At 52.3% G+C, this 16,961-nt stretch overlaps 2 protein-coding genes across 6 annotated transcripts; one reads left to right on the forward strand and one right to left on the reverse strand.

Moving 5' to 3' along the window:
• Positions 1-402: 402 nt before the first annotated feature.
• On the reverse strand, positions 403-3,853 carry LOC113926492 (MAD2L1 binding protein). Its single transcript, XM_027601450.1, has 3 exons — positions 3,739-3,853; positions 2,964-3,229; positions 403-915 (listed from the first exon to the last, which is right to left on the reverse strand). Exons 1-3 carry the CDS (start codon positions 3,782-3,784, stop codon positions 403-405), a joined length of 825 nt encoding a protein of 274 aa, XP_027457251.1. The 5' UTR covers positions 3,785-3,853.
• Positions 3,854-9,245: 5,392 nt separating this feature from the next.
• On the forward strand, positions 9,246-16,908 carry GTPBP2 (GTP binding protein 2). Of its 5 annotated transcripts, XM_027601003.2 has the most exons (13): positions 9,331-9,464; positions 10,039-10,142; positions 11,182-11,208; positions 11,494-11,678; positions 12,030-12,138; positions 12,319-12,516; positions 12,819-12,993; positions 13,145-13,364; positions 13,794-13,929; positions 14,067-14,125; positions 14,673-14,844; positions 15,243-15,407; positions 15,642-16,900. In XM_027601003.2, exons 2-13 carry the CDS (start codon positions 10,092-10,094, stop codon positions 15,816-15,818), a joined length of 1,674 nt encoding a protein of 557 aa, XP_027456804.1. In that variant the 5' UTR covers positions 9,331-9,464; positions 10,039-10,091; the 3' UTR covers positions 15,819-16,900. The 5 variants fall into 5 exon arrangements, with proteins under 5 accessions (XP_027456803.1, XP_027456802.1, XP_027456805.1 ...); XM_027601002.2 differs by lacking the exon at positions 10,039-10,142 and having other exon boundaries at positions 9,246-9,464; positions 15,916-16,906; XM_027601001.2 differs by lacking the exon at positions 10,039-10,142 and having other exon boundaries at positions 9,246-9,464; positions 15,642-16,903.
• Positions 16,909-16,961: the final 53 nt, after the last annotated feature.

Raw genomic sequence — 16,961 nt, forward strand, 5'->3', positions numbered from 1 at the left:
TAATTTAATGCAAATCCATTCATTTTTTTGTATCTAACTTCATTATGTCCCCAGTAAAAATTCTGAAAGGCCACAGCAAAAAGCGTAATAGGGCCACTTCCATAAGAGTGTCTGTCTATGGGCCCACATTTGCTTTCCAACCCAAGCAGAAATGCCTGACCCAGCACCTTCTGGGAAAACCAACCTTTGATTCAAAGAGATGTGTTCAGTGATAATTATGACAGCCACAGCCACAAAACCAGCCCACCAGGAAGTCTGAGGAGGGGAGGCAGGCAGCTGGAAGGACAGAACATTCCTCTCACCAGGAAGCAACTCTATCTCCAAGCAAGAGATGGGTGACTTGATGCCACAGGGGCAAAGATCATTTAAGCCATTGTGTTCACAATGAAGAAGCACCCCCATTCACTCATGGAAGCCTTTAAGTGTCACTGGTGCCTGGAACCAAATGTAATCCTCCCAGGCCGTGGCTGGGATAGAGGGTCTGCCACAGGACAGGGTCACAGTCAGTTTGTGGCCCCGGGTGGGCACTCGGTAGTTGAGCTTGGGTCGAAACCAATCTTCTCCACAGTCCCGGTGCCCCTGTGCCATGACAATGGTGCCCATGAGCGGAGGAGCCTGGAGCTCACTGAAGGCATCAGCCATGAAAATGGCTCGGAATAGACGGCGCAAACAAGCTGCTGTGCTCAGGCTCTGGTCCATGTTGTTGGGGGCCAAGCGGGACAAGTCAAGCTCGTAGAACTCCTTGGGACTTAAGGCACTGCCACCAAGGAGGATAAGCACGCGGGGTACTAATGTCCGAGCAAAGAAACCCTCTAGGTGGCTGAGGACACTCTCCAGTTCTGCCAGGGCTTGTTGACATTTCCTGCTGCTCACCTCAGCGGTGGCCCGAGCTTTCTTCTTCATCGCATCCTCAGCCTGTGAGGACAAAGACCGGTGAAAGGGAAGGACGAGATGGCGGAGGCTAATGCCCTTTGAAGAACCCTGCTGGGATGCAGTATACTTCTGGGACTGGGTTTCCATGGCCATGACACTGGGTTTTTATCAGAGGGCAATATATTTAAAAAGGAAAATGCATTCTTTGTACAAAACCATACTTTTCCCATGCTCAGAACAGCTAAGACGGTACTCTGAAGCAGGAGGGCATCCAGAAATAAGCAACTAAAATAGTCAAGGAGATTTGGTGGCATGGCAGGTGGCAAACTTTGCTGTGCCATGAGTGACAACAGGAAATGAGGATAATCTGGCTTAATAAAGGTGATTTTGGAGTTGGTCTTCCAGTTAAATGTGGAAAATTAAACACATGCTTACTTGTGGTCCCATCTAAAATACTACTAAATGAGATAAAAAGGAAGGGAGAGAGGGGAGAAAGAAAGGGAACTCCTAAGGGCAAAGAGAACTGGGAAGCAGACAAAGGTAACCACAATTTTTGGAAAACAGAAGGCAGATGGAAGAATTCAAGGGAGCTGAATACCAAGTGCTAAAAGAGGGAACCCCCCTTGAAAAGCAAACCAATTCACACTGCAGAACCCCAGAAGGGCTCAGGAATTGACAATTTAAGTACCACAGAAGAATGAACAGAGAGGAACTGAGTGAAAACCCATGTGAGGACCCTTAGATCATCTCCCAATTTCCTCCACCCAGTCTTCTCCAGAGAGAAGACTTTCCATACTGATGTTTCGGGAGTCCTCCAAAGAGACCACTAGGTTCCTACCCAATATCCTCAGAGTGAAGTCTACAGCTCACAAGGCCCAGCCATACACACAGAGCTTTCATTAGTTTATTCTTAAATATTCATCAGACACAGAATAAAAGCCTCTAACATGAAAGTCAGAGACCAAAACAAATAGGAAAAGGAATCCAGAAAAAACTGAGAAACTGAAAAAGAACAGAGTAAAACTTCAAAAATACAATAATTAATATCCTCAAGTAAGAGAAGATCATATAGACATGAAACAACAGGATGGTATAAAAAAGAAACATGGAAAAAATAAGAAAGAGCTCTTAAGACTATGATCACAGGGACGCCTGGGTGACTCAGTTAAGTGTCTGCCTTTGGCTCAGGTCAGGATCCCAGGGTTCTGGGACTGAGCCCCATGTCAGGATCCCTGCTCAGCGGGGGTCTGCTTCTCCCTCTGCCCCTCCCCCTCCCTGACTCATTCTCTGTCTCAAATAATAATTTTTTTTTTTGAAGATTTTATTTACTTATTTGACAAAGAGAGACAGGGAGAGCAGGAACACAAGCAGGGGGAGTGGGAGAGGGAGGAGCAGGCCCCCGCTGAGCAGGGAGCCCGATGCGGGGCTGATAGGACCCTGGGATCACAACCCAAGCCAAAGGCAGACGCTTAATGACTGAGCCACCCAGGCACCCCATAAATAAAAAATCTTAAAAAAAAAAAAAAGACTATGATTGCCAAAGGAAACTATAGAAGTGTTAGAATATAAAGTCAAGGAAGTCCCCTAGTAAGTAAAACATAAAAATAAAGATGGGGGGTGCCTGGGTGGCTCAGTCAGTTAAGCGTCTCCCTTGGGCTCAGGTCATGATTCCAGGGTCCTGGGATCAAGCCCTGCACAGGGCTCCCTGCTCAGCGGGAGGCCTGTTTCTCCCTCTGCCTGCCACTCCCCCTGCTTGTGCTCTATCAAATAAATAAAATCTTTAAAAAAAATTTAAAAAAAAAGACAAAGGGCTGAACATCTGGGGAGAAAAGACATTAAAATTAAAAGGTCAGTTCATCAAGTCCAAATGCAACACAATAGCGGTTTCAGAAAAAGAAAATGAGAAAATGCTGGAGGGTTAGACTATCAAAGACTAGGGTAGGGAGAAACTAAAGCCATGCGGCTGAAACACATTCCTTACAGCTGTTGAGGCTGACAGGGCCTGAAGATTCCTCAGAACCCCTTTTCACCTGCCTACCGTGTACAGTCACAGTCTCCCCACCAGCTTTCTCCCAAAGCCTGTGCCTTACCTGGGTAGAAGGTTTTCGGTAGAAGTGCTTAAGCTGTTCATAGGGCAGAGGCAGTTGTTGGCGCTGGTACATGATATGCTTTAGAAGTTCACAAGTAAACCGACAGCAGCCTTCCTGGCTCACAGGCCCGGGAAACACCACTGGCACCATGCAGTCTCTGGGGCGAAAGGGCTCCGAAAGGTTGGGAGGTTCTTGAGTAGAGGTAGTCTCAAGTAGTTCTATCTGGGGGGCGTGGGTTTCCTCTGACTTCTCATACCATTCCAAATCTAGTAAGTGCGCAGAGGGACAAGAGAGAGACAAAAAATTTTAAAGCCAGTCAGTCTCCTCATTCCCTTGTACTGGGGAGGGGACAGCCCGACACATTCCCTCCGCAAACTCCTTGAGGGTGGTGGCGGGGAGATTCCAGACCCCAGTCGCCTAAGATGATTTAAGTGACGGCGGGATGGGAATGGGGGAGGGAGAACTTCGGACGCCGTGACTAGGGCTCCGCTCAGAAAGTGGAGGCCCTAACCCGGGGAAATTCGTTTACACTAAGTGTAATCAAGCGGGATCCAGAACGCCGCGGAGAGGAAGACAGAGTGGGGACGAACCAATGGGATCCAGGACCGAGGGGGCGATGGAGTCCCTGGAGCCGAGGGGGAGCCAGGAGCGATGCCGGCAAATGGGGGCAAGGAAGACGGGCCAGAGAAAGGGTCATGAGCTAAAAGACTGGATAGCGGAGGTAGGGAAGAAACAGGTCCCCAAGTCTCCCCGACCTCCGGAGCCCAGGCCTTACCAGGTACTGCAGCCCGGCACAGCACTTCCGGCTCCGGAGCCGCCATCACGACCTCCTCCGGCTTCTCCGTGCAGTTTGAATAGGCGCCTCGCGGGGTATCATGGGAAGCCCTTGCCTCCACTTCCGGCTCGACTGGGACGAATGGGAGCGCGGCGCCGCCGCAGTGGTGGAAGCTGGGCAGGGTTGGGATTTGAGCCGGGTGCTCCCTCCGAACACTCCTGCACGGGTTCCGCCGAGCCCTTCCCCCACAGGGACCCCACGCTCTCTCAGCCACTGAGGTCTGCCTTCCAGAGGACACTCGCCCTCACGCACCCATTCTCTCCTGCGTTCCCTCTTCACTGTGCACCTACTTCGTGCCAGGCCCTGTCCTAGGTGCTGGAGCCTCTGGCAAACAAGCAGAAGGCAGTTGCTGTCCTAAGGGGTTTGCTGCCTAGAAATACGATACCATGTGATGAATTATATACCGTGGGGTGTGCACGGGCTGTGGATAGAAGAACCGGCCACCTAAGCTAGAGGGTGTGGAAGCAAGGGGTGATCCCAGAGGAAATGTGCCCAGGAAACTGTGACCTATAGGATGAGTAAAAGTAAAGAGGAGGGCTTAGGTATCCTGGAGACCTTGAGAGACAAGAGCATCCTCCATTCAAGGAATGAAAAGAGTTCAAGGGTGCCTGGGTGGCTCAGTCGGTTGAGTGAGGGACTCTTGTTTTGGGCTCAGGTCATGATCTCAGGGTCAGGACATTAAGTCTGCAAGGGGCTCTGCGCTCAGTGCCAGAGTCTGCTTGAGATTCTCTCTCTCCCTCTCCCCCTGCTCCTCACCCACTCACGCTCTCTCTCTAAATAAATAAAAATTTTTTAAAAAAAGAAAGAAAAGAGTTCAAATTATAAAGAGTTAAGGCTGTGGCAGACAAACAGGATCCAGATCATGGTAAAGCTTTACAAGCCGTGTTAAAAAGTTTGAACTTGATTCCCGTAGGGGGATGGGCAAGCTTTGAAAGCTATCAGTAGGGGAGTGACATGATTAAATTTATAAATTTAATCTCTACACTGGCTGCAGTGTAGAGATTACATTACAAGGAGGATGAGAGAGGAGGCAGGGATTACCAATTAGAGCTGCAGTTTTCCAAGTGTATTGGTGAAAGAGACCTGAACTCTGGTAGTCACGGTGGGGTGGAAAGAAATTGGTGAACCCTAGAGATATTTAGAAGGTCCAATGAGCATGACTTGGTGGTTGATCCCAGGAAGAGGAAAAGGGATAAAGACTACCAAGAAGACAAGCAGGTTTTTTGAGTTTAGCAACTAGATGGCCAGTTGTGCCATTCAATGAAGGAGGGAACACTACAGGAAGACCAGGTTTATTGGTGTGTGGGTATGGAAAAAAGATGAATTCAGTTTTTGACAGGTTGAGTTTGCTGTTCCACTGGACAGTGAAGAGGTATTTAGGAACACCATTAGGAATAGAAATGTGTTTGAGAGTCATTGGTGTAGGAGTGTATAAGATCAGCCAGGGAGGGCACGTAGAATGAGGATGAGCTGGGATCCTAAAGACACTAATGTTTAGGGGATGAATACAGAAAGAGCCTAGGTACTGAGGAGTACCTAGAGAGGTATAAAGAAGAATAGACAAGTGTCAGGTCATGGAGGCCAAGAGGGGTGTGTCTCAGGAGGTAGGGAGCAGAGACCAAACATACTGTAAAAGTACAATGACTAAAATACTGTGGTGTTGGTTCAGGAATGAGCAAATAATGAAATAGGAGAGAGTCCAGAAACAGATCCATGTATATGTAGATCTCAGTATATGATGAGGGTGACTTTCAAAGCAAGTAACTTGAGACAGCTCCTTATGCATTTAAAATAAAAAACATCAAATTAGTTCCTACCGCACATCTTACATAAAGATAAATTCCAAATGAATTGAAGATCTAGGGGCACCTGGGTGGCGCAGTCGGTTAAGTGGCTGCTTCTCAGTTTTGGCTCAGGTCATGATCTCAGGGTCCTGGGATGGAGCCCTGTGTCTGGCCCCAGGCTCAGCAAGGAGTCGGCTTCAGGATTCTCTCTCTCCCTCTGCCCCTCCCCCCGCTCTTGTTCATGCTCCCTCTCTCTCTCTCTAAAGTGAATAAACAAATCTTTTTTTTAAAGATTTTATTTATTTATTTATTTGACAGAGAGAGACTGCAAGAAAGGGACCACAAACAGGGGGAGTGGGAAAGGGAGAAGCAGGCTTCCCGCTGAGCAGGGAGCCCAGGACCCTGGGATCAGGACCTGAGCCGAAGGCAGACGCCTAACAACTGAGCCACTCAGGTGCCCCAAATAAATCTTTTTTGAAAATGGATTGAAGGGGTGCCTGGGTGGTTCAGTCGGTTAAGTGTCTGCCTTTGGCTCAGGTCCTGATCCCAGGATCCTGGGGTCAAGCCCTGAGTCAGGCTCTCTGCTCAGCAGGGAGCCTGCTTCTCCCTCTCCCTTTGTGCCTCCCCTCCACTTGTGCTCACTCTATCTCACTCTCTTTCTCAAATAAATAAGTAAAATCTTTTAAAAAATAAAATGGAGTGGGTCACCTGGGTGGCTCAGTTCATTAAGCGACTGCCTTCAGCTGGGGTCATGATCCTGGAGTCCCAGGATCGAGTCCTGCGTCAGGCTCCCTGCTCGGCAGGGAGTCTGCTTCTCCCTCTGACCCTCCCCCCCCCTTTTTTTAAAGACTGTATTTATTTATTTGACAGAGAGAGACACAGTGAGAGAGGGAACACAAGCAGGGGGAGTGGGAGAGGGAGAAGCAGGCTTCCCGCCAAGCAGGGAGCCCGATGTGGGGCTCGATCCCAGGACCCTGGGATCATGACCGGAGCCGAAGGCAGACACTAAATGACTGAGCCACCCAGGTGCCCCTGACCCTCCCCCCTTTTGTGCTCTCTCTCTTAAATAAATAAATTTAAAAAAATAATAAAATGGATTAAAGATCTAAACATAAAAATAAACCTCCAAACTCCTTGAAGAAAATGCTGGGGAATAATTCATAATCTAGCAGTGGGGTTACCCTAGGCATGACACAAAACCAAGAAAGTATAAATGGAAAGATTGCTACTTTGAATTTATTTTTAAATTTTTTTATTTTTTTATTTCATTATTTATTTGTCAGAGAGAGAGAGAGAACAAGCAGGTGGTGTGGCAGGCAGGGGGATTGGCAGGCAGAGGGAGAAGCAGGCTCCCTGCTGAGCAAGAAGCCCAACTCGGGACTCGATCCCAGGACCCTGAGATCATGACCCAAACCGAAGGCAGACGCTTAACCGAGCCACCCACGTGTCCCTGAATTTAAAACTTATCTAAAGGTACTCTATGCAAAGAATGAATGACTAACTATATACCAGGAAAAATTGTGTGTGTGTGTCTGTGTGTGTATGTGTGTGTGTGTGTGTGTGTGTGTGTGTAATCCCATAGTCAAACACCTCGTAAGCAACTCCTCCAGGAAACCAAACACATCTACCTTCCATCTCCCAGGACCCTGATCTCCTCCTAGACAGTCATCCCTGTTTAGTCTACTCCTCTGCCAGCCTTCACTCCTGTCTGTGGTAAGCTAGGTTGTTCGAGAATGGGATATCAGAATAGGTTATCCCCTCCCATCTCAGAAGAAATTCTCCACTTAGGAGACAAGAGGATTGGGACCGAAGTAAAATTGCATATGTTGGGTGACTGAAAGACACAGGGAGATGAGAGGATGAGTGTTATCAGGCAAGTGCAGCAGGCCCTGGTTATCAAGGGAACACAGAGTTGGTGGTGGTGAGAATGTTGGGGGAATAGTCTTGGCTCTCCTTTCCAACTTCCATCCTTCTTGAGATCTCTTACTGAGTTCCTCAGTCTCAGCCTCTAAGTAGCAGTTTTCCTGGCTGGGTCGTGCCCCTGGCTGGAGTTGACCTCTGCAGCATTACGTTCCTTTCGCTGAATAGGGTGGAAAAGAGAGAAGTCACGTGTGCTTTCAACCACTGAAGACCGCAAAATTGTCTGGATCTGCTGGGCCCTTTTGCAGATTTTGGTCCTTCTGCTTCCACGGCTTTGGGTAGTTATGCCTTGTGGAGAGCAACTGAATGATAAGTAACCCACCCCGCTCCTTGTAGTCTTGAGGGGAAGCCATGGACTCCACCAGGTCTGAACCCCTGAAAGGATCACCAGAGGTAAGTCACTGTTGCTGCTTCTAGTTTTTGGAAGAAAACTGAGACCTGGAGGGAAGGGTCGTTTTATTTCTTGGCTGTATGAGGGCATCTCGATGTTTGCGAAAGAGGGGAAGTGGACATAGGGTGAGTGGTGAATCATGAGACAGCCATGGGGCTAGGAATCGAACCCTGGCGTCCTGACTCCCAGCCCTGCAACACTAACTGCTTCTCCACTCTGCCTTTCCAGTGTCTTGTGCACTGGTTTTCTGTCGCTGAGTGTTTATTCTTTGCCGACTGCAAGAGCCCTAAAAAGCAAGAGAGGCGGCTTGGCGAGAAAGTCAAAAGTCAGTAATCCCCTGGGCCCTTGGCCAAGTTTCTATTGCCGGCCACTTCCCCAGCCACAGCCCTAGCAGTGGCTGACGTAACCCGAGCCCCGGCCCCGCCCCAAGTAGGGGCCAGGCGCCTCCTACCGGCCTGGCTATTTTAAAACTACACTCGCTGTGCCGGGATTGGTTCGGCTTCAAAACAAAGGGGAGGGGTAATACTCGCTACGGGCATCCTTGTAGCCCTCGGGCTGCAAGGCTGGTTTATAGGTTCGGCCCTCGTGTCGGTGGCACCGCGGTGTCTCGGGTTGCTAAAACCAGCCCCCGGAGGGTACCAGCCTGGTAATAAAGTAGTGACTACTGGGTAAAGGTGGCATAATCATGGCAACAATAACAGCCGTAATTAGGCTAACCACCATCTGCCTCCGCCCTGGCATTCGCCCTGACTCACCCCGACGGCACGCCAGCTGTCGGGGAAGAAACTGAGGGAGGGGCGGAGCCAGCCGGCTGGAGGGACCAGTCGCCCTGAACTTTGCAGCTCTCCAAGTCCAAAACCTGTTGTCTGGGATCTCGCTAAGGGGCCAAACCAAGGAGCGCCCACAAAGCTTGATTCTGATGTAAGCTCTCCGCCTCGGGTGACTGCCCCACCCCAGGCCGCGGGTCCCTAAACTTCTCCCGCAAGGAGGCCCTAGGAAAAGACCGGCTCAGAGCAAGGAGATTGGGAGTCAGACTACAGCTCCCCTAGGCCTTTGCGCTCAAAGGCGCACTCCTTGCCTACGCCCCGAAGCCACGCCGCGGCCCCTTGAGCTGCAATGCCTCCTGGGAATTGTAGGGCATGGGGCAGCTCATTTAGGGGAGGTCCCAGGCTTGAGGACTCTATCTCCCGTGGTGCCCCGCGGCTGTTTCTGACGCGACCCCGGGCCAGAGAAGGGCGGGGGCGTGGCCTGCGCAGGGCCCCACCCCGCTCTCCTCTGGCTGGCCGGACGCGGCGGTGGCAGTAGGGGCGGCGGCGGCGGCGGCGGCGGCAGCGGCGGTGGCGGTGGGGGGGAGGGGCCGGGCGGGGGGCTGGTGGCAGCGGCGGATGGACTCGCGGGTATCGGAGCTGTTCGGCGGCTGCTGCCGGCCCGGAGGGGGCCCGGCCGTGGGCGGAACCCTTAAGGCTAGGGGGGCCGGCGGCAGCAGCGGCTGCGGGGGCCCAAAGGGGAAAAAGAAGAACGGAAGGAACAGAGGGGGCAAAGCCAACAACCCTCCGTACTTGCCCCCCGAGGTGAGCCCCATGAGAAGTGGCGGGTGAGGAGAAGAAACCACTCTTTCCGGTCCCGGGACTCCAGGGAGGCGGGGCAGAGGGAATTGATACCCCCTTCCGGTGTCAGAACACTGGGGGGAAGAGGACAACCCTCCCTTCCGGTCCCAGGACCCCTGGGAGGACTTTCCTTCTGGTGTCAGGACCCCAGGGAGGAAGATTGGGGAGGGAGGATTTCCCCCCCATTCTGAACCAGTAACCCCAGGAGGAGAAGTGGCGAAAGGGTATCCCACTCTCATCCCCTTGGAGAGAGCAAAGTAGAATGCCGTGGCTTCATCCTTCTGCAATAGAAGGGAGACTGCATCCTGGGATGAGAAGGCAGCAGTTTTCTAAACTTGTTCCACAGGGGAGGAGGGGAGTACTGGGGAAAAGAGCAATATGTTCTGCCTCGGTCCCTGAGTACACATATACACACACATAAAAACAGATAACAGTCAGGCTTAAGTCCTCTTGCCCTTTGTCCTATGAGGAAGTGGGGATGGCTTCCTGCCCCATTTATCCCTAAGGCAGAGAATAACTGCTGTTTTGTCCCTCTTAGGAAAGGAGGACCGAGGGGGAAGAGCCTAAGCCAGTGGTTATCAAACCCTTAGCATGTATCAGAATCACCTGGATTGCTGCCTCACCCCTGGAGTTTCTGATTCAGTAGGTCAGAGGTGGGCCTGATACTCTGCATTTCTTACAAGTTCCCAGGCAGTGCTAATGCTACTGGTCCTGGGATCACACTTTGAGAACCATTGGCCTAGACCGTCATCCTTGTACCACTTTTCTGAAGCCACCCATCCTAATTCTTCACCTTTAGCAACACGATAAAAAGGAAGGTCTTTGTTAATGGGAAAAGATCTCCCTTTTACTCCATGGGGTAGAGATTGTGGGTGAAGATCTGTTAGAGCCTGGAAGTCAGAGGGCCTTGAAGAGATGGAATGATGACAGGAAGGAAAAAAGAAAAATGGCCAGGGAGGAGGAGTGCCAAAATGCAGGACAGGCAGAACAAGCAAATCTCTTATCCTGTTGCACCCTAGAGGGGAAGGCTCAGGCAACAGGTTGCTTCTGTTGTGGGTCACCTGATAGAGGGAAGATATAGAGGAGGTTGTGTGGGTGGATTCAGGATTTCACCTCAACTGAGGCATGTGAATCTGGTTTCTTCTCTTCATCTCAGCCCCAACTTTGGAGCCCTGCCCCTCATTTTACCTGGGCTAGTCTCTCATCAGGCTTATAGTGACCAGCGCTGAGTTCACCCTTTGGCCCTGGTCCAGAACCTCTTGCAGCCTCTTACTCTTGGTGACATCAGCTAAGAGGGGTGGGCCGGAAAGAAATGGTGTCTCCCAGACCAGTGGCAAAGAATGACCTCAGCAACCCGAACACAGAGGAAATCTGGACCTCTGGGGGCAACAGTTTGAGGCCCCAGGGAGAAGGAAGCGGTGATCTTGCATCTAGGAAGAGTATACCACCAGTAATCAAAGACAGGAGGGACTAGATTTTTGTTTCTGGCTTACACGGGTGACTCACTATATTCTTAGAGGCCTTCAGAGAGGTCCATTGGGAATGAGTAGAGGGTTTGTGTCTAAGCAGGTGCCACTGAGGTTCCTGCTCTCTCAAGGTAGCTGCCTGGGCCCCAGCAGGAATCAGGGAAGTAGAAGTTGGTCAGGACAGTGTGTCAAAACTGCTTTCTGTTTCTTTTCAGGCTGAAGATGGAAACATCGAATATAAAGTGAGTCTTAGGCTGGGGAGGGGCAGGTTGTCCTTGCTGGTACGGGGTGATTTTTTCTGAGATCCTTCCAACCCCATGATGTATAGCAATTTAGGGATATGATTCAGGGTAAAGGCTCTATACCTCATTCTGTTGGAGGGGGACTCACTGTTTGAGGAGACCAGGGATGAGGGGCTTTAAGTGGGAAGGAAAGGTCCTGGTCCTTACAGCAGGACAGGTGGAGCATGTGGGTTTAGGAGGAGCATCTCTGACTTGATTTTCTTATGACACCTCACCTGTCCTAAGCTGAAGCTGGTGAATCCATCCCAGTACCGCTTTGAGCACCTGGTGACACAGATGAAGTGGCGGCTCCAGGAGGGCCGCGGTGAGGCTGTCTACCAGATTGGGGTAGAGGACAATGGGCTGCTGGTGGGGCTGGCTGAGGAGGAGATGCGGGCGTCCCTCAAGACCCTGCACCGGATGGCAGAGAAGTATGCTTCCCAATCCCCATTCTCTTTACCTAACTGGAGCAGACCTGTGAATACCCAGTCACCTTGGGCCTGAGGGGCCAACGAGGGACTTCCCTTCTGCTGCCTGCTCTTGACAAAGGGCTGAAGTGGGGAGGGCTAGTGTTCTGGCTTCCTCCATATTGGACCGAGGCTTTTTTACTCCTTGATTTAAGATTTGTTTGTTTAAAAGGATGTGGAATAGGCTGGAGGGTGGTAGGAAGCGAAGTCGGGTGTTGGGAGGTGTGGGAAGGCCATTTGGTCCAGAGCCAGGTTGGAAGGTGGGGGGCGGGGGAGTACAGGTGAGATGTGGCAGCCGTGGCCTTGCTGTGACAGGGTCGGGGCAGATATCACTGTTCTGCGGGAGCGGGAAGTGGATTATGACAGCGACATGCCCCGGAAGATTACCGAAGTGCTGGTACGAAAAGTCCCTGACAACCAACAGGTGAGCATACACCCTTCCCTTACCTCTCACACCCTTGCTCCCCAGGAGGGTCACTGGCCCAAGAACCTGGGGGTGTCCAGGTCATTATTTGGTTCCCAGGGAGTGTCACTGCCCTTAACCCACCCGTGCGTGGAGAGATGTAAGGGATCGGAGCCCTTACCTCTCGCAATTCATCCACAGTTCCTAGACCTCCGTGTGGCCGTCCTGGGCAATGTGGACTCAGGGAAGTCGACTCTGCTTGGAGTCCTGACCCAGGGAGAGCTGGACAATGGGCGGGGCCGGGCTCGGCTCAACCTTTTCCGCCACCTGCATGAGATTCAGTCTGGCCGAACCTCCAGCATCAGCTTCGAGATCCTGGGCTTTAACAGCAAGGGAGAGGTGCATGCAATCAGCGGGACCCAGTGGGGCCAGACTCTGAGGATGGGATGGTAGTGGTGAAGGACGGAGCCCGAGGACAGAGCCCAAGGGCAGACTTTTTGGAGTAGTGTAGAAGAAGACCCTGAGGGCAGGGAACAAGCTCTGTCTCCTTAGAAAAGAAATGGGGAATCAGCTGAGTTAAATCAGATATGGGGCTCAGGGGTAGAAGGCAGGGTCACCCAGTGACTGGTTTAGGTCCTGGCGACTCTTAAAGGGTTGGGGAGGCTGACAGGGGGCACTGAGAGCCCTGGGCTCTGGGCCAGGTGGTGAATTACAGTGACTCACGGACGGCAGAAGAGATCTGTGAAAGCAGCTCCAAGATGATCACCTTCATCGACCTGGCAGGCCACCACAAGTACCTACACACTACCATCTTCGGCCTCACCTCCTACTGCCCCGACTGCGCCCTGCTGCTCGTCAGTGCTAACACTGGGATTGGTACGGGGCAGGGACGGGGCTGGTGGGGGGTGCTGACTCTCCTACCCTGAGTCTCCTCGAGTCTGGGGGTCAGACGAACTCTCCTGTCCCCCCCTGCGCCCTCCCACGTTCTCACCCCTCTCCTGCTGCCCGCCTTCCTTCTCTGAGGCAGCTGGCACCACAAGGGAGCATCTGGGGCTGGCCTTGGCCCTGAAAGTGCCCTTCTTCATCGTGGTCAGCAAGGTGGACCTGTGTGCCAAGACCACAGTGGAGAGGACAGTACGCCAGCTAGAGCGGGTACTCAAGCAGCCTGGCTGCCACAAAGTCCCCATGCTGGTCACCTCCGAGGATGACGCTGTCACTGCAGCTCAGCAGTTCGCCCAGTCACCCAAGTAAGCCTTCCTCACCCCAGAGCCCTGATCCATGGGGGAGGCTGCCGCGTGGCGTCCCACCCCGGGACAAGACCAGTTCTGGCTCAGTTCTGTGGTTTTTCCGGTTGGGATTGTGGGAGGGAGTTTGTGCTAGCCAGCCTGGAGGATTGCTGGTGCCTGGGACCCAGGAGACAAAGTGCTATGCCAGGCATTCGCTGTCTCCCTTGGGCTCCGGGATGAGCCTTGTGAGCCACATTCCTTGACTGGCTCACAGAGAAAGGACTCAGAGCTCCTGACAAGGTCAGCAGATAGGAGAGAGGTGCCCCTGCCCACTCCCCGCCCGTCCCCCCCGCCGCCGCCCCAGAAGCTCCCCGTTGCATGCAGGGAGCTCTAGCCTCTGCTTCCTATTAGAAGCTTCCTCATCTGTCCATTCCATGCCTCCCTCTACAGCGTCACTCCTATCTTCACGCTCTCCAGCGTGTCTGGAGAGAGTCTGGACCTGCTTAAAGTCTTTCTGAATATCTTGCCACCACTCACCAACAGCAAAGAGCAGGAGGAACTCATGCAGCAGCTGACGGAATTCCAGGTAATTGGCCGCCTAAACGGGCAGTGAGTTGGAGAACTGGGAGGGACTAATTCTGACCGAGGCCTGGGCCTGTTTAGAGATTTTGGACTTGCCAGCCCTACTTGGCTGGCTGTTGATAGCGTTTTCTTTGGCTTCAGGTGGATGAAATCTACACAGTACCAGAGGTGGGGACGGTTGTTGGAGGGACACTTTCCAGGTGAGTTGCTTTGCTTGCTCCCCACCCCCTTCAGCCCTCACACAGCCATACACTCCATCATGGCCTTAAGGAGACCTTGGAGTTGTACAGAGCCATCTAAATGACGTGCTTGTTTCCGGATTGGGCTTTCACCATGAGAAGAGCTGGAGAAAGCTAGTCTGTTGACTCAGGAGGGAAGAAATAGTATTGCCGCTAACTAGAAATCTCCAGGCTCCGGAGGGAGAAGTGTGGGTCTTGAACCTCAGTTGTATGCACCTGACATCACTTCCACATAGGGAAATGAGAGATCCCTTAAGACTTTTTTCAAAGCAGAGGGTGTGTTTAGTGTCAAAGCTGCAACTACCTCTCACCGTCACTACTGGCCTTTCCAGGTATCAGCCATTAGAGTCTGAAGCTTGAACTGGGGCCTCCTCCCCTGCCCCCCCTTCCCCCAACCGAGGGAGTCCGCTTAGAAGGGAAAGAATGTTCTGGGTGACCCTCGCAGAGAAGCAGGCTGTGGGGGGGGGGTGCTAAACTGACACCATGCCACCTGCCCTCTGGGCCGCAGTGGGATTTGCCGTGAGGGGGACCAGCTGGTGGTGGGCCCCACGGACGACGGCTGCTTCCTGGAGCTGAGAGTGTGCAGCATCCAGCGCAACCGCTCTGCCTGTCGTGTGCTGCGAGCTGGTCAGGCTGCTACGTTGGCCCTCGGGGACTTTGACCGTGCACTTCTTCGCAAGGTAAGGTGGGAGGATGGGTTGGAGAGGGAACCCAAAGAGAAGTGCCTGGGAGACTGGCTGCTTGAATGAGAAGCACCTAAGATGCTTCAGAGGAACTCAAAGGAAATAGTCTCTAGCCCAAGAAGCTGGTTACATAGACTGTATGAAAAAGGCTTGGAATACTGAGAGTACTTAAATATGGATCGTTGCCCAGGAGCCTAGAAATACTAAGCATTAGAAGAAGGATTAGAGGGATAAGGAAGGGTTCTAAGTGGAGGGTTTTGAATATTGTCTTCTGAGGTCTTTGTGTTTGAAGTCCTAGAGGAAGAGGTTCAGGAGCTGAAGAGGGTGTGACGGTGGTGGGGGAGGGAGAGATTAATGCAAGGTCTGCCCTTGGTCTGGGGGCTGTGCCTCCGCAGGGCATGGTGATGGTGAGCCCCGAGATGAATCCCACCATCTGCTCAGTGTTCGAGGCAGAGATAGTCCTCCTGTTCCATGCCACCACGTTCCGGCGAGGCTTCCAGGTGACAGTACACGTGGGCAACGTACGTCAGACAGCAGTGGTGGAAAAGATCCATGCCAAGGTGAGAGGGACCCAGCCATGCCGTTTTTCCAGGGAAAAGTTAGAATTCTTCTGCCTCCAGAAAGGAAGGAGGCCTGGCCCAGACTCACAGAGAACTCCCTGATCCCACAAAGGGGACAGAGCCCCACTCTGGGTGGGTAGAAGGCTGATAGGCCCCTGAGGGTGGAGAGCCAAGGCTGGCAGAGAATGGGATGGGAGGCACTGTCCAGGACGAGTGACGGCGTATCTGCTGCAGGACAAGCTGCGGACAGGGGAGAAGGCAGTGGTACGTTTCCGCTTCCTGAAACACCCAGAGTACCTGAAGGTGGGCGCCAAGCTGCTGTTCCGGGAGGGTGTCACCAAGGGCATCGGCCATGTCACCGATGTACAAGCCATTGCAGCAGGAGAGGCCCAGGCCAACATGGGCTTCTGAACTCCTCCAGGCAGGCACAGCTCCATTCCTGTCCCTACAATACATAAGGTGACTTCTGGCCATGCTGCCCACTGTTGGCGGCTCTGTGTGTTAATAGGCAAGGGAGAGACCGGTGCTCTCTGCCCCATGCTCCCTGCCACCTTTCTGGAGAGGTGCCAAGCTCGGTGTGGCCAGGGAGGGGCGGTCCTGAGGGAGAAGACAGGAGAATTCAGGGCAGTGCTCAGCAGCTGTGTGCCCACCTGGTTGGCTCATCAACCCTGGCAACCCCATGGCCTGTCTACTGGAGGGAGCTGACCACCGCCACCTTGGCCCCACTGTCGAGACTGGGCATGATTCGCCGGTGTGGTCCCTGCACTTCAGGAATTGTCTCAACAACTGGGGGTGGTCCTCGAAAGCACTCCTTTTTCTATACCTCTTCTCAAGGCCATGTAAGTTGCCCATCTCTACTTGACTGTGGACAAAAGACATTTGCTCCTGGCCATCTGGTGGCCTAGGGTCTGAAGAAATGGCACAGGGACAGAGCTCCCACCTTGTGCTGAGACATGAGGTCTGTTCCTCAGCTGTGTCTCCTTTCCCTTTTTCACTCAAGGGCCATTTCCCATTTCTCTGCTCATAGGCCCCACAGGTGCTATTTGTCGTGCTGGCCCAGGCGTGGGGCTGCCAAGCTCAGGTTTGGCATACCGAAGGTCAGCTGCATGTCAATCGGTCTTGTCCCCTCCTCTGCAGTGATTTGTTGGTTTTAATAATGGATCAGTGTTTTACTTTCCCAGACGAGTGACTGGGGACCTGACCCACAGCTCCTCATCCTGCCACCCTTTTCCCCCACTTCCTGCTCCCATGTAAGTCCTCCCTCTGTTGCAGGGAACCTGGAGGAAAGGGAAAGATGTTGCCATATTTCCTACTCTTTTAGGGCATGGACTCCCTCCTTTCCCTTTGTTAATGTCCTGGGTTCCCCGGACTCAGGGATTTGTTGGTTCAGGTTTCTCTGCATATATGTGTGTGTGTGTGTGTGTGTGTGTGTGTACACACACACACACACACACATCTATACATCCACACACACAGATATATACATATATATTTAAATACACACGTATATATTGTACAGAATAAAAAATGTTTTATTGAATACACTGTGCTTAT

This window comes from Zalophus californianus, chromosome 7, assembly GCF_009762305.2.
Source record: "Zalophus californianus isolate mZalCal1 chromosome 7, mZalCal1.pri.v2, whole genome shotgun sequence".
Classification (NCBI taxonomy): domain Eukaryota; kingdom Metazoa; phylum Chordata; class Mammalia; order Carnivora; family Otariidae; genus Zalophus; species Zalophus californianus.

Bases quoted from the DNA above. Each gene is read 5' to 3' on its own strand.
- GTPBP2 (XM_027601001.2), top strand. From the start codon at position 9,279: ATGGACTCGCGGGTATCGGAGCTGTTCGGCGGCTGCTGCCGGCCCGGA. The intron at 12,139-12,318 runs GTGAGCATACAC...ATTCATCCACAG, and splicing joins AAGTCCCTGACAACCAACAG to TTCCTAGACCTCCGTGTGGC. The intron at 13,365-13,793 runs GTAAGCCTTCCT...CTCCCTCTACAG, and splicing joins CAGTTCGCCCAGTCACCCAA to CGTCACTCCTATCTTCACGC.
- LOC113926492 (XM_027601450.1), bottom strand. From the start codon at position 3,784: ATGGCGGCTCCGGAGCCGGAAGTGCTGTGCCGGGCTGCAGTACCTG. The intron at 3,230-3,738 runs GTAAGGCCTGGG...CGCACTTACTAG, and splicing joins GTGCCGGGCTGCAGTACCTG to ATTTGGAATGGTATGAGAAG. The intron at 916-2,963 runs GTAAGGCACAGG...TTGTCCTCACAG, and splicing joins ACCGAAAACCTTCTACCCAG to GCTGAGGATGCGATGAAGAA.